The 24286-nt window shown below is 34.7% G+C and overlaps 1 protein-coding gene across 6 annotated transcripts; it reads left to right on the plus strand.

The window, feature by feature from the left end:
• Window positions 1-7995: 7995 nt before the first annotated feature.
• On the plus strand, window positions 7996-14043 carry LOC138128437 (uncharacterized). 6 transcript variants are annotated; one of them, XM_069044677.1, is made up of 7 exons: window positions 7996-8245; window positions 8306-8666; window positions 8721-9116; window positions 9544-12617; window positions 12665-13221; window positions 13277-13646; window positions 13704-14043. In XM_069044677.1, exons 3-4 carry the CDS (start codon window positions 8978-8980, stop codon window positions 10665-10667), a joined length of 1263 nt encoding a protein of 420 aa, XP_068900778.1. In that variant the 5' UTR covers window positions 7996-8245; window positions 8306-8666; window positions 8721-8977; the 3' UTR covers window positions 10668-12617; window positions 12665-13221; window positions 13277-13646; window positions 13704-14043. The 6 variants fall into 6 exon arrangements, with proteins under 6 accessions (XP_068900778.1, XP_068900776.1, XP_068900780.1 ...); XM_069044675.1 differs by having other exon boundaries at window positions 9544-13221; XM_069044679.1 differs by having other exon boundaries at window positions 9544-13221; window positions 13302-13646.
• Window positions 14044-24286: the final 10243 nt, after the last annotated feature.

Genomic DNA, 24286 nt, shown 5'->3' on the forward strand with positions numbered 1-24286 from the left:
TTATTATTCTATGAATTTGTACTCGCCACTGACCAAGATATTTTCAAAAAACGCGGCGCCGAAACTTTGTCCCTTCCGCAAAACCAAACCAGTGGACCAGTGCGCAACATCTTGCTTCTGCCAGTTTAGAATATCCAAAATGTAATTATCACGGGACAACTACGTATGACTGCATGCATCATGCAGATACATGAGTGTGGACTGCATGTCTAAATTGTCACGATGCACATGACGTTGTCACACATTTGATAGCATGACAGTTAGTTGCTAACAGCAACCCCCGAAAACAACCACAAATGTCAGAATCATGAGAACAATAGGATTTTTCGCTCTATGCCCAGGCCGCTATAGACACTCGGACTATCTAGCAGGTCGTGATTTAAACCAACCTGAATTAACCCAAGATACCTACCTTGTCCGTGTTAACCCACATAAGTCGTCTTCTAATTCTCACAAATAGTAAATATCATTTCCAACATAAAAACACATGCCCTTTCAACTGGTAATGTCAAATTTCTATGCCACCTCATTATTTCTTCGAGCAACCCCCACCCTCTTCCACCCCTCGTAGTCGGATTGACACCAAACTCTATTCGGTAGTCACTATTACAGAGTTATTTCCAATGGCAAGATCCGAGATTATTTTGTTAAAAGTTTCAGCAGTTATCGCCGTCGATCTATGAAGACGTAAATAACTTTATAAGTCCGCCATATTGGCAAAATCCGCAAATGATAAACATCGTTTCCGACATAAAAACACATGCCCTTTCAAACGGTAAAGTCAAATTTCCATGTTCCCTTATTATTTTTTCGACCTACCCTCACCCTCTTCCACCCCCCGTGGTAAGTTTGTGTTGGTCAAATTTGAAAGCAATCGGTCAAAGCGTTTTTGAGTAATCGTGGGAGAACGAAAAGTGGGACAGACAGACATCATTCTAAAAACTTCATAAACGTGTTCAGGGGACCTCAAAACGCAAAGATCTGATGAAATTAGTAATTCGAAATTTTGGACCGATCACAATAACTTACCCACCTTTGGTCGGGTAAGTTAAAAATGGAAAAATCCCAATTAAAGAAATATTTTAAAATTAAGCCTATGATTATATTTCTAATTTTTATAGTTGAGAAAAATTAAAAATCTTTAGAAATTAAAAACCACTTTGGTATCTTCAGTACTACGCTCTAAATTAAGCAATCTAAATTAATAAAAAATAAACAAACCAAAAAAGAAAAAAATATACCTAAAAAAATAATTCTATTTAAACCATAAAAATAAAAATTAATTATCCTAATACGAACAAACCGAAAGATTCCTCTAAATCCATAAAATTCTCTTCACCCACTATCTATGATATTAAAAATAACCTTACCACGAACTAAAGGAACACCAGAAACTCCCAAAGTTGCCTAAAGCTAAATTCACAACACAGACTCATGCAGTTCTATTGTGTTTATAAAAATTTAAACGCTAAAAAACACCATTAAAATTATTGTATTCATTTAACAACGGTAATACAATGACAATACAAATAAAAAAAGACGTCTGTGCCATCAAAAGTCTATTCATGGCTGGTAACAGTTTCTGGAGGTGAATCGCCAATAGTGTAAGTCAGACTAACTTTCCCATCTTTAGTCATATGCAAACCCATAAGAATTTTCTTTGTGACATTTTTGTAGTTGTCGAAGCTTGATTCATACTGTCGCGTTCTAATTCGAGAAAGAGCGGCCGCTGATGATTGGTCAGCAAATTTTAATTCCACAATCAAGCCAGCTTCCTTCAAAATCATAAGCAAATCAAGATGAGGCGGTCTTCCTTTAGATTTTCTTCGGGAGATGCTTAGTTCACTGCGAACTATATAAAATTTAACATTATATGCCAAAACAAAGAGAATACAATAAAATTCGTCCTCATTTTGGGGCATTATGGCTCCATCAAACAATTTAGAGACAGCCTTTGCATATTCAGTAAATACATTTTTGTCTTCTCTTGTTAGCACTGATTCTAATGCAGCCAAATAACCCTCAATATTTTCATCTAAAAGCTGGTGTTTCTTTGAAAACAATTCTACATCATAACATTTTTCCTGAAACAACGTCCTAATTTCTTGATTTGGAATCCGAATGGTGATTCTTTGATTAACAGGGCTAGTGCGTAAAACATTCAAGTATCCATTTTCGGTCAACAATTGGAGGAAAAGATGTGCATCTGATATATGTATAGATTTAAGTTCTTGATGAACCAAGTTTAGTAAGGCAATTATGTTTTCTTTCGAAAATTTTTGAATGGCCTTTATTTCGATCTCTTCTCCATCAATAAGATCTTCAATCAATTCACGAATCCAATAATGTCCAAACAGATGTTTTAGGTGAGTGATGCTGTCCGAGTCAACCCAGTAATTGTCAAAGCATGGTTTCTTCATTTCGTGACTTGTGCTCAAATATTTTAAAACTGAATAACAGCTATAAATGGCATAGTCCCCTTTATCATCCACTAATTTATAACCATTGTACCACTTTTTTACTTGGTCATTATTAAAAGTAGCAAATTCTTCTTTTTCAAACAGACTCTTCACTTCTGTATCTGTAAATCCAAAATAAGGAGCAAATCTAGGTTTTCTCAAAAACTGATAATACTGGATGTTGTTCGCGTCGCCAGATAAAACTTGTTCTGCGACGGGGACACAGGCATTTATTAACCCTCTGTTGAGATGTTCGTTGTTTTTGAACGTACTGGACATGAGGCAACCGATAACATCGATGGTTTCGTCCAGAACATCATTATTTGAAGTTGATTGCTTGACGATGATGTTCATGATAGGAGAATCGTATTCATCAATTAATACATAAACGAGTTTGTTATGGTACACATGTAAACAGCGAGATAAGAACTTCAATCCCTGAATCACATTATTTCGACTTAAATTTTCAGAAGTTTTCCAATACTTCTCAAATAGTTCAATAGGGCCCAGAACCCCCAATTTCGTATCTGACCAAGAATATTTTCCATCGATCTTTTTTATAAGATATTGATGTTCATTAAATGCACAGTAAATGAGATGCTTTAATGATTGAAGGAGTTCATCTTCAGTTATACCAGAGATATTTTTAAAGTCCACGTATATGACAGGATTCTCTTGGCAGTACTTATCAAAAAAAAACCTTTCCTCTTTCCATATCTTTAACTGATTGTCTTGGAAGAGTTTTTTGTTCCCTGTTAGGAATTCTTTCACCATGTCCATGTTTGTTGATTTCCCAAAGCGGCGAGGCGCCAAAGCTACTACCACTTCATCTGCTTCAAGAAAGGCTTTAATAAATAGCGTCTTATCCACAAAGGCAGCAACGTGTATGATTTCACTAAATGATTGTGTGGACAAATTACATATTTTCTTTGGTGATGTGCTCTGAAAAGATAAAAACATATATCACATAACCGTGCAAGAACAGAAATGCTACATAAACAGGTATGAGACTACATTTATTAAACTTGCCTTTCTTTGTACCTCATTTGCACTTCCTCCTTCCATTCTTGCTCGTTTTTCTAGATGATAACTCATCGGCTAGAAACAATAAGAATAATGTAAAACAATCTGGAGACCTAAACATAATAACAAAAAATGTACAGTTGGTTGCAGAAAAAACGGAAAATGAAATTTTTTTATAGTGTGAACAAAATCTGATGACATTGACAGTTTTCAAAAAATTAATGTAATTTTTTTTTTACCACAATGCTTCATTTATCTGAAACAGACAGAGCTATCATCGCCCGCCATTTAGAAAATGATAGAAAAATTACGGATCTAGATGCAGAATTTGGAGTAGTAAAAAGTACAGTGACAAGAAATTCTAACCTCGCCGACCTGTCGACAGTTTTACATTAACAAAATTTTAAGGAAAAACGTCAACACAGTTTTTGACATTTTCCGTTTTTTTTTTGCAACCAACTGTATTATTTTTTTAATAAGCACAAGGTCAGGGAAGTATGAAATAAAATCAACATTTATTAATGTCATGCCATTTTGGGCTTACATAAGTCCTAATATAAACTGTATAGTGTGGGTATAACAGCATAATACGTAATTTACATCAACACATGAACAAAAAAACGCCAAATAACAACAGACAAAAGCTTAACAATAAAAACACCTTTCCAGCATCCACAACCCCGGTGAAGCTTTTTTTATATACTTGTATACATCAACGGTACTGAACATGGAATAATTAGAGTCCGCAATCTGGCTTATGAATAGATTACCTATCAATAATACAAATTTAAAACAAGCTTTAGGAATTGATAATTCTCTTTATAATTGTTTTCACGTTTTTTTTTATTTTTTTTTCAACACAAGGAATTCCTTCCTCAGAGAAAATTGGCATAAAATCATAATTAAATTTAATATCATGACTTATATTACCTTTTGTTTTTACAAATAAAGTGAAAAACATGTTATTCATATCATTTACTCCCTCATTACAATTATGTTTTTTTCTTATATTGTTTTTGCTTTTTTTTAGTAAATCAGGCATAATTTCTCGATTTATTAAATTAGAATAATTATATTTTGTCCATGAAGTGATAAATTAGTCAAAATCGACAAAATGGATTAACTGCGAGTTAATAATTGTCAGTTTTGAAGATTTTTCCGATTGTGATTTCGTTTGTCAACATTTTAAAAATCATTAACTCTTTACCATACTAAACTAAACATAACAGAGTCGCCCAATCTTTGTAACATCAATGGCACATTATATTTAATGATTAATATTTTTTTTAAATAAATTTAAAAATGACCAATACTAAAGAGAACAAAATTGTAGCAGAATATTATACACAATGTAAAAATAGTTACAAATCTTTTACTCAAGACTTATTTATTTGTATTTAATAAGAGAAAATTCACAATTAAGATCACGTGACGGCAATTTTAATTATACCATTATACTTTGTGCAGTAGCCCCTCTACCACCCACTGTTCCTAAACAAAGTTAATAAAAGAAAAGCACCAAACACAAACTAAACCAGAGAAACAGATCAATTAACAAACGTATTGGAATCATACACATACATCACCATATCACCATTAATATCTGGCAACAATGCAGAGCATTTCTACATCAACGGGGCTGCCCGTGTGAGATGCGCAGTTTGGGCGACGTAAACTACAAGATTACCCGATTTTAATAATTGTAACCAAGGTTTTAAGCTCTCTTTAATTTTAAACTACGACGGTGAGATTGGCCATTACAGTCCTTTTTTTGTTCATAAACAATTGTCAGTGTCAAAATCAGAAAAAAATTTCGTTGTATGGCGTTAACAAGCGTTTATTGAAGAATTTTATGAACAAGGTGTATTGCTCACCTCAAATTGGGGTACGCGGTACGTAATGTAGATCTAATTTCTTAATTTTCCATTTTAAAGCGATACGAACTACTTTTATACCCGATTTTGACACTGACAATTGTTTAGGTATAATAGGTATATTATAATTCAGAATAAGTGGCTCGCGGTAGGCCTTGGAAATTCAAATTTACGTTGGCAGCAAGACCCTTGCTAATAATACCCTAGTTTCGATGCTGTTGGTAACCTTCGTTTTTAATTTGGCCTTGATATTATCATTGGAATCGTTTTGTGTTTATTTTCTTGTTATAAGTATTTGGAATTTCCTTCTTTCATTTATGAAAAATGTATTATTTGTCTGGAGGTTATCTCTGCTGTGGGTGAAAACCATGTCAAAATTATGTAATGCATAACCTCAGAATAAAGTAATGACGGTTTCACATGTTTACTAAATTTTTTGACATAATATAAAGCTCACTTTAGAGACTCAACGCCTACCGCGATGCCACTTATTCTGAATTATACTAGACTTTAATTTTCGACACAACCTTTGAAAATGAACGGGTAATTGTTCACTTTAACTACTTCTGGAATTTCCGCGTTTTTTCTGGCTAGACAGCCTCAGGACGTCCTCCTACATCGTTTCCCATCAGTCAAACCTTGTGCAAATGAAAATTTTCCTTACCCTTTAGTTATACCACGGCTTCCTAGATTAATAAGAGTCGAAGCCTCTAATACGGCTGGTCGAGTTCCTTGAACTGTCTGTAGTGGGACTATGTAACTCGGATAGAAAGAAATTTCCTATCTTTCCTGTCTATTCTCCACAACGCTACCATGTAACTAGAATCGTGCATCACCGGACGAGCCGATGCAGAGTTCGGGCGTAGAAAACTAGAAAGACCCTCACTAGTCTTTCCAAGTTGTCGTTCTTTGTCGTGTGCATGCTACGTGTATAGTGCGGTTCGTGTCACTAAACTGACTACCGGACGCGGACTACCTAATGCAACAATGAAACATGGAGTTTATGCATGATGCAATTTATAGATGCGGCTCTACGTTTGTATTTGCCGATTTCCGGTAAAACTGCACCACAGAAAATCTTGAAAAATATTTGATTTGCAATTTTAACAGTGATAAATTAATATATGTAATATGTTTTGTATATTTTATGTAATTATGTTTACTTTGTTGATTACGTAGGTACAATAAAAAATATAAGTATAATATAATATGTACGTACCTATACATTAGGTATATTGTACATTTTCTGTAATTGATATGCTTATGGAAAATAAGGACTGTTCACTTTCTGGCAAGATTTGTTATTATTGTGATTTTTTCTTAAATTCCCACCGGAAGCTTCCATCGATTTAACAATGTTATTGGAAATTTGCATTTTATTCTAACTAAACTAACTAAAGTCATAAAAGTAGCCTCTGTATGTGTACGGTTTCAGACGCTTTTAGCTTTTAGCAATGTGATATCAATTATTTTCAAGTGTAGTAATGTTTTTTAGACACTCTTCATATCAGAACAATTTTAAAAATCAAATCGGATTCATATTTATATCGTATTTAATCCACAGTGTTATATAAACTCAAACTTAAAACAAACCACGAAATTCGAAATTACGTTTGACAGGCGCGTCAGGCGAAAAGTCACCATGAATAAAATAATATTCCTCTAAAAATATCCACGAAAGCGAACGTTTTCAGCTCAAATTGTCACGATAGTATGACACTTCTTTCCAGACCCGAACGTTTCCGACGCGTCATAGAAACATCGCTACATAGTCGCACTAGGAAATTTCCTCTCTTTCTTGTTTCTTTCTTTCCTTTCTTTCTTCCGAGTTACATAGTTCCACTACTGTTCCTTCAAAAGCCAAAAGTATAGTAGCGCCCTCTACCAAAAAACGAATATTTTTTAAATTAAATGAATGAAAAATCGTATTAATGTTTTTTTTTCTATCAATAATCTACTTTTTGAAGTAGTGTATGTAACATACAAATTACGATTCTTTTTAAAATGAGATTTGTACGCGATTAAGCAGCCAAATACACAAATGTATAGTGGCGCCCTCTCAGGAACAGAAAAAATGCCTGCAACTGATGAACTCGACCAGCCGTATTAGAGGCACTAAGACTTGGCGCGACCTTGACGCGACCTTGAAATACAACAAGAGATTAAAAAAAGGCATTTGCACAAGATTTCAATGGTGGGACACGATCTAGGAGGACCCTCTGAGGCTGTCTAGCCAGAAAAAACGCGAAAATTCCAGAAGTAGTTAAAGTGAACAATTACCAATGAACGGAAAGCAGACAAATTATATTTTACTTATAACATTTAATAAATATCAAGACATTTACTTACCCGTTAAAAACAATTTGATGTACCAAACAGCAAACACTATTAAAACATTAATAAATAACAACACACGCCACAGGCCGCTTGCTGCACAGAACGGCCCACACACTCACACAGGGGGTATTCACTCTTTAAAAAATATCGGGAGTAGGGATAATAGTTGAGAGTAATGCCGCTGAAGCGCTGGCAAGCAATAATAAAGAGATGTAACATATTGCTGTCTCGTTACTCTCAATCGTTCAAAAGTTTTGTTGTTTGCGCATGTGTATTGTGATTGAGTAGCCATGGTAGCCAACGAACAGGAACAGCCAGCGAAATTAACGAAAGCACGTGTCAAAATTAGTGTTATAAGGAAGATAATAATCCGGTTATTAGGTAACCGGTCAATTGTCCAGTTAATAACGTCAAGTAAATTATCGTTATTAACCAGTTGGTTATTTATTTCAAATTTGCCGCCCGCGCCAATAGTTGAAACAGTACTTTCTTGTTCTGACACTTCTGACTTGACAGTTGGACAGTTCCAGATGGTGGTTAGGACATAAACAGGTAAATAATTTAATACAAAATACAATCAATTTAAATAATTCCGAGAAATGTTTTTCAAAGCAGGAGCAGGTTAGGAAATTTGTGTAGTTTGCACTGCAGCATCAGCATGCCACGACCTAATGGCCTTATTTGGAAATATTTCACCCCACATAGAAAAGGAAAGTACAAGTCTGGTGTTTGCAAATTTTGCGGCGATGCAACGCGAATGCGCAATCATATCACAAATAAATGCCAGAAAGTGCCAGATAATGTTAAGAAAATTGTTTCAAAATCAAAATTGCCTTTAGTTCCTGCTGTATCGGAACTGGAACCAACAAGACTGAGAGAACTGAGCCTGAATAATGCAAAGACTTATGGTGAAGAATATTCTGAAATTGAGCAGGAGGATGATGATAATATGACCCAGTCTGAAATTGATGGGGTAAATTTTATATTGATTTTATTGTTTTAAATATAGATGATTTTATTATTTTAGTATTCATTAGCATCAACCTCGAAAAGCTCTGATTTGACAACTTTCTTGGATGTTTGTACCCCACAAGAAAAAGCAAAATTAGATGTTCTTTTCGCCAGGGCAATATATTCGACTGCAACTCCATTCCATATTGTAGAAAATCATTATTGGATTGAGTTTTTCCGACATTTAAGACCAGCATACAAATTACCAAGTCGGCATTGCATTTCAAATCCACTACTTAATAAGGAATATGAACTCATGCAGTCAACATAAAAATGCAAGCAGCTGATGCCTTAACCCTCGTATCTGATGGATGGACAGACAATACCGGAAATTCTATCATAAACGTCTTATTTTGCACACCAAAACCCTTCTTTTTTAAGTCTGTCACATCAAACTGTGAATCACATACTGGTGAATATATTTCAAATATTTTAATTGGTGCTATAGACTCTGTAGGACATAAAAGGTTTGTGCTGTTGTAACTGATAACGCAGCAAACATGAAAAATGCGTGGAAGATATTACAAGAAAAATATCCATACTTAATAATTTTTGGTTGCTTGGCCCATGGCATAAATTTGCTAATCAAAGATATTCTTGGTATCCATGGTTTTGATATAATAAAATTTTTCAAAAATAGACAACTACCAAGAGAAATGTTAAAACAAAATCAAATAGAAAATGGGGGAAAGCCAATTGCACTAAGTTTGGCTGTTGATACTCGATGGGGTTCCAATGCCAAAATGTTAGAATCTTTATTAAAATGCCGAAATCAAATTGAAGCTGTTACAGTTAATAACGATATTACAAAAATAATGCCCACAATTTTTGGTTTTCAGTAGAAAATATTCAACAATTACTGAAAGTACCTTCGGATGTTATTACAAATTTGGAAGGAGACTCAGCTAATTTGAGTTATGTACATGATACTTTGAATCAAATGGAGAAGAATGTAGAGAAATCCAAGATGATGGTGTTTAGAAAGGGGGGTGGTAGGAGAAAAATAAATGAGTGGAGATGGGAAAAGGATAAAATTGAAGAAGTGAAAGAATTTAAGTATTTAGGTTATGTGATGAATGAAAGAAACACAGCAGCAGCACATGTGAGAGAGTTAGTGAAAAAAGCGAATAAGATAATAGGAGCGGTATGGGGGATAGGAGAGAGAAAATTTGGACATGACTTTAGAAGGAGAATAATGATGTTTGATAGTCTGGTGAAAAGCGTGATGATGTATGGAGCGGAAATATGGGGATGGAGAGAGCAAGAAGGGTTGGAAGGGGTGCAAGGAAAATATTTGAAATGGGTGCTAGGAGTAGATAGAGAGACACCGGGCTATATAGTGATGGAGGAAACAAAAAGGGATGGAATAAGAATAGAAGCAGGAAAGAGAGCAATAAGATTTGAGGAGAGGTTGATAGAGAGAGGAGAGTGTAGAATTTTGCAAGAGTGTCTGAAAGAAAAAAGGAAAGAAATAGGAAAAGGGGTATGGAAAGAGAGGGAGGCATATTTCGAAAGAAATGGTTATGCAGGAGCGGAGATAGAAAGAATGCGAGAGGGAGGCAGAGCAATGACATATGAATTGGTGCAGAGAGACAGAGATGTGCAAGTGCAGGAAAGAAGAACGAGAATTAGGGAATCTAGGTACAATGGGAAGTATGAAAAAATAATAACGGAAGAACTACCAAAGTACCTAGGAAGAGAGAGTAGAAAGGAGAGAGTGATAATAGCAAGATTTAGGTGTGGAAATGAGGAGAGAGAGAATAAATATTGGAATGAGGATAGGATTAGAGTGTGCAGGATGTGTGGAGAAAAAAAGGAGACGATAGAACATATGTTGAATGAATGCGTAGAATTGAGAGAGAGAGAGGAAAGTAGAGAAGAAATGTTGAATGAGGACGGAAGAGGGATCGAATGGATGAAGAAGGTTGAGTGGAGAAGAGGGACAATATGTGGGGAGGGATAATTGTATTTGGAAAGCTGCTAATTTGTTATTGTTTTGAATTATTTAGTTAGTTAGTTTTAGTTATTATATTATATTTTATTGTATTTTATTGAGTTAGTGGGAAATGTCGAAAATCGGATAATTTATAAACCTGTATAGGTATTAAATATACATACAACAACAACAAATAATAATTTTTGGTTGCTTGGCCCATGGCATAAATTTGCTAATCAAAGATATTCTTGGTATCCATGGTTTTGACATAATACTTAAAGATGTGAAAGATATATAACAAAAATAGACAACTACCAAGAGAAATGTTAAAACAAAATCAAATAGAAAATGGGGGAAAGCCAATTGCACTAAGTTTGGCTGTTGATACTCGATGGGGTTCCAATGCCAAAATGTTAGAATCTTTATTAAAATGCCGAAATCAAATTGAAGCTGTTACAGTTAATAACGATATTACAAAAATAATGCCCACAATTTTTGGTTTTCAGTAGAAAATATTCAACAATTACTGAAAGTACCTTCGGATGTTATTACAAATTTGGAAGGAGACTCAGCTAATTTGAGTTATGTACATGATACTTTGAATCAAATGGAGAAGGACCTAAGAGAACGAGTTCATTTTCTAGAAGAAAGTTATCAAGATCAAATAATGATTTTTTTGAAAAACAGGCGAGAATTTATTTCTCATCCATCGCAATTGGCAGCACGTTATTTAAATTGTAAGTTGCGGAAAAACCCACTCACTGAAGAAGAAGAAAATGAGGCAATTGATTTTATCATAGACTTGGGGCAAAAACTGAATTTAAATGTTGAAAAGCTCTATGCAGATATCGGGGAATATAACGCTAAAGTGTCGCTTTGGGGGAAAGACTCCCTAATGAAAGCAGCTGATTTAATCGACCCTACAACATGGTGGAAAGGTTTGTGTGGCAGAAGAGAACTATCAAAAATAGCAGTCATTTTGTTAAGCATTCCAGCTACAGCTGCAGCGAGCGAAAGAAATTGGAGCTGTTTTGGGAACATAAAAACTCAAAAAAGAAACCGACTTACAAAAGACACTCTAATGAAATTGGTATTTATAAAATTTAACTTGAATATTTGCAAAGACATGGTTAAGCTACACAGTGCAAAAGATAAGCGCTACAAGAAACAAACAATGGGCACTACTACCACAAATTCAAATACTACTACAACCGATACTGATACTACTGATAGCAACAGCAATGAAGTTTTGCATGATGATGAGACTGATGAAATTCAATCTATCGGTTCCACCGTTTCCACATCTGAAGTAGAAGAAATTTTCTTGCAATTTGATTCAGGGGCTTCAGATAGTGATGAATAACTAATAAGTTACCAAAGATTAAGTTTTCATTTATTTTATGCTTTATTGTTGTGTTTTTTGATGTTACAGTTTACAGTTCAATAGTTTATTTTTTTTTAACAAAAAACATTTAATTTTTATAATTAGCCTATTTAATTCTGAGTTTCTGACAGCTGTATCTTCCTAACTTGTATTGTATAAGGCTAAGGATTAGCCTTAGCTACTCCAGCCTCCAGCACTCCACTAAACTAACCAAATTGGTTATAAAATCTCAATTGATAAATATAACCTCAAAATAATTACGCATAGTATAAGAAACATTATTTATTCTTTGAAGGTAGAGAAGGTAAGGTAGGTGAATTTGGTATTTTTTAAAAGCGCAAGTCAAGAGAAAGACAATAAAACCACTTTTATTCGATTTTGTTATTTACTTGATTTACTGGTTAATTAACATGTTAAAAATCCGGTAAATTAAGTAAATTATGTAATTTGCCGGTAAATTTACAACACTAGAATAGTTATTTAAGATATAAGTGTAAAAAGTTATCCTTTATTGCACGAACGGGTTTAAAATACGATCGAGGTACGAGGGAGTATTTTAAAGAATGTGAGTGCAACAAAGGAACTTTTTACACGTATGTCTTACAACATTTTATCTACGATCATAACCTTTTACTTTTAGTAATTATTTTATTTGCGATTTTTTAAATTGTGACAATGTGACAACTACATCAGCGTGCGTTGATCGCCACGTGCTACCTGCGTTGTTTAGCACCCAGTTTGTAAACAAAGTGTACGAATTTAAGACGCCATTTGTAAAGTGGAAACAAATTTTTGAAAAAATGTGTGAGAACAATGAAGAAAATATTCCCCCGGAAGTATTTGAAGCTGCACGTAAAGCTACTTTAAATTTACTACCCCAAAAGTCTCGCCAACAGTACGAACTGGTGTTCAAGAAGGAACAAGGTCGAAATGAATGTAACGGAAAATGTGTGTCTAGCTTATTTTGCTGACAGGGCTAAACATGTAAAACCATCAAGTCTTTGGTCGGAATACTCTATGGTAAAGTCTTCGCTGCTGATAAAAAAAAACATCGACCTTAAACATTTTTTTAAATTAACTGCGTTTATGAAACGGCAATCGGCAGGCTATCAATGTAAGAAGTCTAAAGTATTCAGCAAGGACCAAATTTACAAATTTATTAATGAAGCACCAGACGAAACATACTTGATGATGAAGGTAAATAACTTCATTGTAATTATTTTCAATTAATTATAATATTCTAAAACTGCAGGTCGTGTCTATTTTTGGAATTGCAGGCGCGTGTAGAAGGGAAGAGTTTCTCAAGATGAGCACTAAAGATATAGAAGACACTGGTTCTATCTTAGTAGTGAAAATACCTGACACGAAAACCAATAAACCCCGAACTTTTGTCATTGATGGAAGAGATCATGACATCAAAAATATGGTTGAAATTTATATAGAAGATATGTCTCCCTTAGACCTTCACATACAAAACATGAGCGATTATTTGTTTTTTATCGAAATGGAAAATGTTCCACCCAACCAGTCGGGATTAATACCTTTGGAAAAATACCTAGTGACATTGCTAAATATCTTGGCTTGACAAATCCACATGAGTATAGTGGTCACACTTTTAGAAGGTAATTATTATAAACTCGTATATTATACACTCATATATTATTTACTATTATCATTAGATCCTCTGCCACCATCCTTGTCGATGCTGGAGGAGACATATTATCTCTAAAGAGGCATGGAGGATGGAAGAGTACGACCGTGGCAGAGTCGTATGTGGAGGAATCCATAGCAAATAAGATTTCCATTTTCAATAAAATTTTGGGGATAGGAGAAAAGCAGCCTAGTACTTCTTCTACTACTCGTGCGGAAAATAAATGGGTACATCTTCTCAACTGCCAAGCACTGCCAAATCCTCACAGCCTCAAGTACCAAACTCTTTACCGAAGATTATTGTTAAAAATTGCACCAACTGTAAAATGGATGTACATATAGGGAAGAATTAATTCTTTTAATAGTAAATATGTATCTATGTTTTGTTAATACCAACACTCTGTATATTAAATCACTGATCTCTAGAGGTCAGTGATATTAAATCACGGCCTCCTAGATTAATAAGAAACTCGTCTCTTATTCGGCCTGTCGCATTCGATAAATGTCTTGTTTTTCAAAATTTCCCGTATAGTATGTCCATCTAGCGGCTTTAATGTGACCCATATATTAGTATATGCAACTAAAAATACGTATGAATAATGACATTTTATATAATAAATTGTCAATTTCAAAAACTAAGTGCAGTCGAAACTTTAATGCCCGTTTGCACCGTTTTGTAGCTAAGCATTACTTACCTTAGGAAAGACTTAAAGTTATGTCTTACCTAAGTCTCTCATCCTTTGCACCGTAGATAGTTAAGCACTCCTTAAATGTAAGCAACGGTAAGGTCTATTCAATTTGGCAACACAGCAAAATTCTAGTAATATTGGCGGCGGTTGGTATAAACTTAGTTACAAACTAGATTTTTGACAGGTGTTTCTAACCACTTCTCTGTTATTGTTATCATTACAGAGAACGGTTAACGATAGTGTTTTTGACTTTTTTTACATGATGGCTAATTATTTTGAAAACAACAACGACGATATATTCGAGGACGATTTTGATATCCTCAAAATAATTCTGAGCATTTCGATACTCTTGATGAATAAGGTTTTTATAAGAGATTCCGGTAAGTACCTATTGTCACTCACAAACCTAGCTAATGTAATAAAATAATCAAAATTTTAAAATAAATTGCATTCCTTTTTAGCCTAACCAAGCAAACAACATTGAATTTGTTAGAGTTAATTGAAGATGAGATAGAACATCGAACATCCTACAGATTTGTAAGAAATACAGACAAATAAAGTAGCAATCATATAAATATGTACTTATTTTCAGCACATGATGCCACCATTTTTAACAGTAGTTGTGTGTAAGCAAGGTTTGATGCTGGACATTTTTCCAATTGTGTATTGTTAAGTAATGTGCAAAATCCACAAATTACATCAATAAAATTATAATAATGTATTTACTCAGGTGATAGTGGATCACCCCTACTGCCATACTTTTTAACACCCATATTGAATTTCCTGTACTTGCATATGGCCTACGGTTAAAAATGGACACTGCTTTGACAGTAATTATTGCTGCAGGAGTGCTACACAACTTTGCCAAGTTAAACAATGAACAAGAAGCACCACCTGCTGAGGGCATAGAACACAATGTTTTGGAAGAAATTATCCAAATGGGACAAGTGCCACCTATAAATCCAAATGCAGAGGACCATGCCAATAGAGACATTAGAAATGGATTTATAAATAATCATTTTGCAAATTTATAATAAAAAATTTATTACAATACAGAATTGTTATTCCAGTTCTTAATTTTTTTTAATTGTTCTTTTTTTAACTCTAATTCTACATGTACAATTTGCATCTCCATTCTTCGTTTTTCTTCGTCAAACTCCACATTCCTCTTCAGCTGCTGCTCAGTTAATTCGGCTATAGACAGCCGTTTGTCCCATAACCTTACCTGGCAACTCATGATAAAATAGCAACAAATTTGCTGATCTAATAATTTACTGTAAAAGATTCGCCGATGCGAAGCTTCGACAACCGACAAGAAATGGATAATTTCGCGCCAGCGCCATCAACATCACAAGTCCGAACAAAATATCTTATACGCATGTGCCAAGCATTGCCTAAAAGTTAGGACAGGAATATTCGGGGGCTTAACTTAGGCACAGCTTAAGAAACCATTTGGTAGCGGTGCAAATGAAATCGGCAACTTAAGTCTGGTCCAATACTTAAGCATTACTTAGTATTGACGGTGCAAACGGCCATAAAAAATGCCACAAACAAAGAAAAAATGTTGTATTAGTTCATGACATAAAGTCAACATTTCTTATCATAATCTACCCAATGATATCACTTTAAATGCGGCATGGAAGATAGGACTGAGAGATCATACTGGTAATATCATGAGTGCCGCAGAATAAGCAAGTAGTAAAATTTTACCAAGATTCCAAAATTTAAGGACCAATGTAAATGTTTCAGTCACCTTGCAAGATAGTTCTCTGGAAAAACTAGAAAAATTGTCTCCATTTACTTATTTACCAAGTACTTACATACCAATTTTCAAATTGAGACGGCGGCAACGGCTTTTTTATGTGGCTACTTAATTATGAAAATAACGGGGGCAATCCATGGATGTGATTATTGCTTGTCACATTTACGAGATCCAAATTCGAAAAAGAAAATCCCTTTATTGGAATTAATGTATTACTAAGATAGAGGAAGGCTAAGTTACCCCAATGATCAATTTGTGGGTCTAGTATAGTTTGGGAATGAGAAATTGGAATTTTAGGTTCTTCACTTGCAATGGGTTTTGGGTAGATTAAACATTTAGATAATAATGAAGATGTACGACTATGAGCAGTTCATTCCAGGGAGGACAAACAATCTGCATTTTACCGATATTCGGCATCCCTTTTAGGAACTATAAGCAGGTGGATAAACTTACCACTTCTCGTTCGCAAACTACAATTGACAATAATTTCAATAGTAGAAATTCTACCAAGCATTCCAAAGGAAAATATAAATTTTGTTTTGAAGAATATCTTAGCCTCATATTTTTCGGGAAATCCACTAATTCATGGTCCTGTTCATTGTAAAATGTGAGTGAGACACTTATTTAAAAATTAGAACTTCCTGTCATTGTAAATTTTTGTAACTTGCACTCACAGACAAATAAAAAAAAATAATAAAAAAGAAAATTGTTGAAATTAAATTTACCGTTCATAGAAAATGTTTTTGATTTGAGATTTTGAAAAAGTGTCAGATGTATTTGTGCGTTAAAACTGATGAAAAATGTTGAAAACACGTCTATAAAACAATAATTTCCTGCAAGGCAGGCAACCAGTACAACACATAAGCCCCGTATTGTGGCGCGCCCTATAAAACAAAAATAATGCTTAGAACTACGAATGCGGCAGGCCGGATAAGAGACGAGTCTCTTATGAATCTAGGAGGCCGTGTATTAAATAAATATAAAAATCGTTATTACAGATTTCTTCTTTTTTGACATAATCGTGCACTAAAAATTTTATAACACTATTTTCTTGTTTGACATAATCGTGGACTAAAAGTTTTATGGCACGATTCCGTCAATTCACTAAACGTCAACTTTGGCAACGATTTTTAGTGCAAAAAGTGCCTACTTTTTACATGATCGTAGATAAATAAAACATTATATTCCATCTAAAAAAATATATTAAAAAATGAAATTATTAAAATACAAAGCAAAATACAAGCTTTTTCATCAAGTAGGTGTAAAGCATGTCTTTGGAAAAATTTGAAAAGTAACATTAACATTACTTCTTCTTCCGCAAGTTTTCACAATGCACTTAACCAAATACCACTTATAAATAAACTAAACACCACACCCGACTAACATCTACACAACGTTAACACTACATTAAATAGGTACCTACTACGAAAACTTTAAAAGAATAATAGGAGATTCAGAAATTTGAAAAAACACAAGATAAATCATTTCATTATTTTGATTTTTGACACGTGCTTTCGTTAATTTCGCTGGCTAGTCGTTGGCTACCATGGCTACAAATCACAATACACATGCGCAAACAACAAAACTTTTGAACGATTGAGAGTAACGAGACAGCAATATGTTACATCTCTTTATTATTAAGGTTCTCGATTATAAAAGGTAACGACAACGGTTGCGCCAATATTTCCATCTCACTTAATTTGGCGTCTATGCAAGTTAATCTGTTCGACACGATACAAACATCCCGTGACACGATACAAACATCCCGTGACACGATACAAACATCCCGTAAAATTGTGTATAACTCTGTCTTTGTCACACTCACGGCATTTGTCGATATGTCCTCTCTTTTAATTTGGCGTCTCAAAAACGAATATTGCTTGCCAGCGCTTCAGCGGCATTACTCTCAACTATTATCCCTACTCCCGATATTTTTTAAAGAGTAAATACCCCCTGGGATAAACACCGCTCGACATAACCTCACTTGAGTCGGTAAGGGATCACCAATTACATAAATATCTCCATTTCAGCGATGTGTCAGTTTTTAGGGCCCCCATTAATATGTTCCCTATTTTAAGAAACATAATAGGTGTGGTACAGAAATGCCCCCTTGTACTCAGCTTCGCCTCAAACTACCACATTTTATCACCAACAAACTTGTTACCAAATCGTCTTTTAGCACCAGTAGTGCACGATATAACCCCCAGTTGTGCTTTCAAAGTGAAGGGTAGAGTTAGGCGTAGATGTAAAGACTGTTACATGGTGATGCGCGAGCAGCGCATGTACGTATTATGCAAAACCCATCCGAGGCACAAACAGATGACTTTAGCTAAAGATCCTAAGAACACCTGGATTTTATCTCACGCAACTCAAGGCAAAGTGCGTCCCTGGTGACATACAAAACACAAGCAAATTGAGGGGTGTTTTTTATTGGGACTATAGTTGTTGGTTGTTTGTAGAGTGGGCCATCTCGACATAAGTATTGTACAACATTATAAGCAAATAAAAGTATGCTAATATACTGAAGATGTCGTTTATTATGTATAAAAAGGAGATGGCGTCTTCTCTGGCGTTGCGGGTCTTGTACTCTAGGTAGTTGTAGTTTATCATGACAAAGTGAAAGATCAGGGTTGAAAACGAGAGATAAACGGTTGCAGGGAGATAGTTACACTTTTCCCACACTATCGCGTACATGAATATTATCGATGCGACTAGAAGCAGCAACATGAGAAATACAGCGAAGAACAGGGTTTGGCGGCTGCGGCTGTGCACAGTGAAGGGGGTGAGACAAGCCATTTGGATCACGAATAACAAGGCGACGCCGCATTTTAAAGGGCAGCAACAGCAGCACCTTCTCAAACACATCGTCGTCGCAAGTTTCTGGAAGTTTATCCGTTTTATTCGGTACGTTTTTACTTTATTTACGAAATTTGTGAGGTGTTTCATGACAGTTTGAAAATGGCGCCGTTCCGCCATTTTAAACTGTCGATCACAGACTACTGTCGATCACAGAACACCTAAGATAACGTACGTGTAGTGCTCCGTGGTTGAATTGTTATTAGAGGTAAGTCAAATGTGTTGATATTTATTAAATGTTATAAGTAAAATTTAATTCCTCTGAGATTCTGTTCATTTTCAACGGTTGTGCCTAAAATTAAAATAAATCAAATAACTGAATCCTGACCCACGAACGTGGTACATTGTTATCGTTTTTCAATGTCGTAAAATACAGAAAAACATTGCTTTCACGTCCAAAACATGAATAACAAAACAATTAGAATAATTATATTTATTATAGGTACTATTACTGGGAAGTTGTAACATGTGTTGCACTTAACCTAAAATTAGGTACAGGTTAGGCAATTTTTTGAATTTGTTTTTGTAAAGGTTTTTAAATATCAGAGGAAATATCTGCTTAAAGCTGACTCGTACTGTAAGTTGTTTCTATTCTTAGTTTGCTAGTATTAGTATAATAATCCAGAAAAGTTGTCCAAATCACACAATACTTGCCTGCAGCTATTTTTTTATACTTGGACGTAAGTGAATAATCAAGGGCATACCTATATTCAGAATACCAATTCATTAAACTCAACTTGCTTGTTATAAAGTTAACAGTATTTTGACAGTATAAGTAGCTAGGATACTTTAAGGCGCGTCCAGACTATATAACAAAACATGTTATACAGGTGTCCCAAAAATGGCGTACTAACTACTTACTACCGTATCGAGGATGTTGAAATGTACACGAAAAAAATATGGAAAAGATTTTTCAGACAAAAAAATTAATTTTTATTATTATTATTATTAATGGTAATACAATGTAAACAAAGATGTACTCGTACAACATTACCATGCAACGTTACCGTAGTGGATTTAAAATAATTTTTTCGATTTCCAAAGCTTCTAAATTCTCTATTATGCAGGATTAGATATTGGTAGTGAGTAATCTTGTACTTTGTGATAATATGTACGATTAGAAGTAGCTGTCATGACAATTTAATAAATATATTTTGAAATAATTTACCTGTTAAATGCCACTTTCAAAGACTTCCAAATCAGCAAATAAGTCCAATAGAATTTTTGGTAATTGTTCACTTTAACTACTTCTGGAATTTTCGCGTTTTTTCTGGCTAGACAGCCTCAGGGCGTCCTCCTGGATCGTTTCCCACCACTCAAACCTTGTGCAAATGCCCCATTACCCCGTGACACTAACGGGACAGTGGAGTGAATAGGGGTGCTGGGTGGGTAATAAAATCACGAAAATCGCGTTAAAAACCTGTAGAACATTTGTTTTGAAGGTCATGTGAAGGTCAGCCAAGGTCATGCAAGGTCAAAGAAGGTAAAATTTTCAACAATAGAAATACAATTTTTAGGGTAAGGAAAATATTCGAGGATGTTAATAAAAAGAAATAACAATATCCCAATTCAAGGTAATCGCAATATTAACAAACTTACCTATTTTGTTTTGGTGTTGAGTTTCCTCTGCCTTACTGCCCGCCATATCCGACTGAATCCGGATCATTGCGTGAGCACATATTTTGCTAGTGTTCATATTTGTAATACGAAAACCGGGAAATCACAGGTACCATAAGTTTATCGTAAATAATTAAAAACGTACATTTCACCTTGATCGATCACTTATTTTGTCACTAATTATGTGTCCGTTCAAGTCACAAATACGTCCGATGATGATATCGTAGGCATAATACCTGTTCCGTCTGTTTATGCCTTCTTGTGATTGTAGGGACCAATAAGTGTATAAATCTAATATTTTTCGGCACTTGCGATCTGTACACGACGGATTGATCCACAACATACCTTCCACAACGTGTGCAGAAACACCATTTTGGTAACAAAATGCGGCAATATAAACCCGGTCTCGATATTGTAATTGTGAAAATAATTTTTTTTGCCTCAACAGACGATTTATACGAGGTGGCACATACTTTATCATGTCACAAAAGAAATTCCAATTGGTAACAGTATTACGCGACGCCATTTTCGATAATAATGAAGACGTTTTCTTCATTGACAAAAGAAAACAAGTGATGTGAACTTTGTACGAGACCTTCCCTTAGGGGTTGCATCACTATGCAACCAACAATAATTTACTAAAAAACGGCCAACGCCCAGCCTCGGATAGACCATAAACGACCAGAATACACCTGTTACCTGCCGTGTGATTAAATTGGGGATTCCCATGAGAAGGAGATCATGCATTCTGCTTGGTTTTAAACAAATTGTTTAACGTTATTTTTTACTTAATGATTTTTACATAAACACAGTTATATTTACAGATTATCGCTGATTGGTGCATTTTCGAGAACATAGCCTCGGACCCAGTTTTCACGAAGCTATTTTTTACGTTCATTAAAGTATTATTTTAATCACAATAATCATAATAACACCATTAACAGAAAATTTCAATTTTTTATAAACCTTCTCACAAAGAATTTTCATTAATGTGGGTTTTTTTACAAAAATCACGAAAAATTGTTGGTAAATGCTTTCACCCCATTGGTCGCCGGGTGGGTGAGGCACTTCAACAAGGAACAAAGAATTAGATGAAAGTGGTTACTGTGCGACGTGAGTTGTGGAACGGCCATTTTTTGTGTTTGCTGCATTTTCTGCTGTTATCCATTATTTTGTGACGATGTCGTCTCCTGCGATCGCTTCCACGTCTGCGGAGCCAACGGAAATACTTGAACGGACACAACATTAGTGACAAAATAAGTGATCGATCAAGGTGAAATGTACGTTTTTCATTATTTACGATAAAATGATGGTACCTGTGATTTCCCGGTTTTCGTATTACAAATATGTACACTAGCAAAATATGTGCTCACGCAACGATCCGGATACAGTCGGATATGGCGGGCAGTGAGGCAGAGGAAACTCAACGCCAAAACAAAATAGGTAAGTTTGTTAATATTGCGATTACCTTGAATTGGGATATTGTTATTTCTTTTTATTAACATCCTCGAATATTTTCCTTACCCTAAAAATTATATTTCTATTGTTGAAAATTTTACCTTCCTTGACCTTGCATGACCTTGACTTACCTTCAAATAACCTTCACATGACCTTCAAATGACCTTGACAACAAGTGTTCTACAGGTTTTTAACGTGATTTTCGTGATTTTATTACCCACCCAGCACCCCTATTCACTCCACTGTCCCGTTAGTGTCACGGGGTAATGGGGCATTTGCAAAAGGTTTGAGTGGTGGGAAACGATCCAGGAGGACGCCCTGAGGCTGTCTAGCCAGAAAAAACGCGAAAATTCCAGAAGTAGTTAAAGTGAACAATTACCGAATTTTTTAACATTTTTCTGACGTTTACGGTAGTCTCTTCTACACCGTAGTGCACCGTTAGTACGCCATTTTTGGGACACCTGTGTAGCAAAGTTATACAACTTGTTAGAAAAACGAAAGAAAAAATGTTATATAACGCAGTGTTTTATAACATTTTTCTTGTTTTATAACATGTTTTATGTTATCCATCAGTTGTCGGTAAAGATAAAACGATGTTTTAAAACACTGTTTTATAACATGTTCAGACTTGTCCACACTGGACAACATGTTATTGAAACATTTCTTCGGCGTTTGCGTCATTCTTATAAAGTTTTTGAAACTACCATCGCACTGAATTTCACCTGTTAATGGGTCCACATCATCTTTTGCAAGATCCCCCAAAAGATCTGTGCCACTATATCGTTTTCGCGCTGTTAAAGATGGTCGTACCCAAAATCTTCGTGTGGACTTAACGCGCGGTCTAGACAATAATATATAGGCTGCTTCTGCTGCCAAAATTGCATCCTCTGCATTTACTGCCATTTTACGTACTGAGCTAAGGTACATTTTGTTATAAAAATCCTGTTATATAATTGTCTGGACGCGCCTTTATAATACGGGGTGATCAAGGATGACTGAGTCTGTTGGTAACAATGAAATTTGTCAAATTTAAAATTTACCAACGAATAATATAAACACAACCTGCATAACCAAGAATGTTTTTAACGTCATCTAAAGTTAAAAAATCCGGTCATGCGTGGTCAGTGCCAATTACTAGACAAAAATCACCAGTACATACTTTCAATTGTTTCATTGCCAACAGACTAAGTCATTGTTGATCACGCTGTAGCATACTTTACAGGCAAATAAACTTGACCGTAGATAAACTTACTCATTCTATCAACACCACACAATTTCTCTCAAAGTTAGTTGCATTCCAAAATAAAAAATACTCCTATGTAAGTAATCTAATTAATTTATAGTTTCAATCACAGAACTAATAATGACAAGTTTTGAACAACGTTATTTAAAAATATTTTTGCTAAATTGCTCTGCTGGTGTTTTTATACGAATGACCTCGGGCACGACTGAAAAAGTTTTTTTTAGGACAATTTGTTTTGCTTAGAATATCAAAGATGAGTTTTCCGTTTATGTTGTCATCATCGATTAAATTATCATAAAAACATCTCTTTACCACAATTGAATTTATGCGGACTAAAAATATTGTTTATTACCGATTCTTTGCCATAAAAGTATTATACTATATGGTCTTTGGTTAACTTGGTAATATTTTTGACCATCTCTCTTAATTTCAGATTTTCGTTCTTGAGCTGGTCTATTTCTAATGATTTTATTTCGTATTTTTTTTATTTTTTCTTGGTTTATATTGTGTTCCAAAATATATTTTGAATAGTCATAAAATATTTCTTCTAACGTTACACAGGGTGTTAGGGAATGGTCTCTCAAGAATTTCAGGGTGAGTTTATCAGGGAAAATGTGGGCGACAACCTTTATACGGCTTTTGGATAAATTAAACGGTTTTCTGAAAATAAAATTGTTCCCTGCTGTTTTGGGACTGCTGAAATATTGCTTTGTGCACGAAAAAAAATCTTATAAATTTCGACTTATAAATGATTGCTTGGTAACGATTCGAAATTTACTACTGTCAAAGTTTACATTTTAATTTGATCTAGAGATATTTTCATATTTGGTGGCGGAAACAAAAGACTGAGAAATGTCACAAATTTGTATTGTCAATGTCAAATTTCTCAAAGACGTTCGTGATTTCAACAGAAATGCAGCAAATTGGCAATAAGAAAGTTATTAATCGTCGAACTAGAGAAATAATTTGTAATACGTTTGATTATAT

Source organism: Tenebrio molitor, chromosome 4 (genome assembly GCF_963966145.1).
Source record: "Tenebrio molitor chromosome 4, icTenMoli1.1, whole genome shotgun sequence".
NCBI classification, from domain to species: Eukaryota; Metazoa; Arthropoda; class Insecta; order Coleoptera; family Tenebrionidae; genus Tenebrio; species Tenebrio molitor.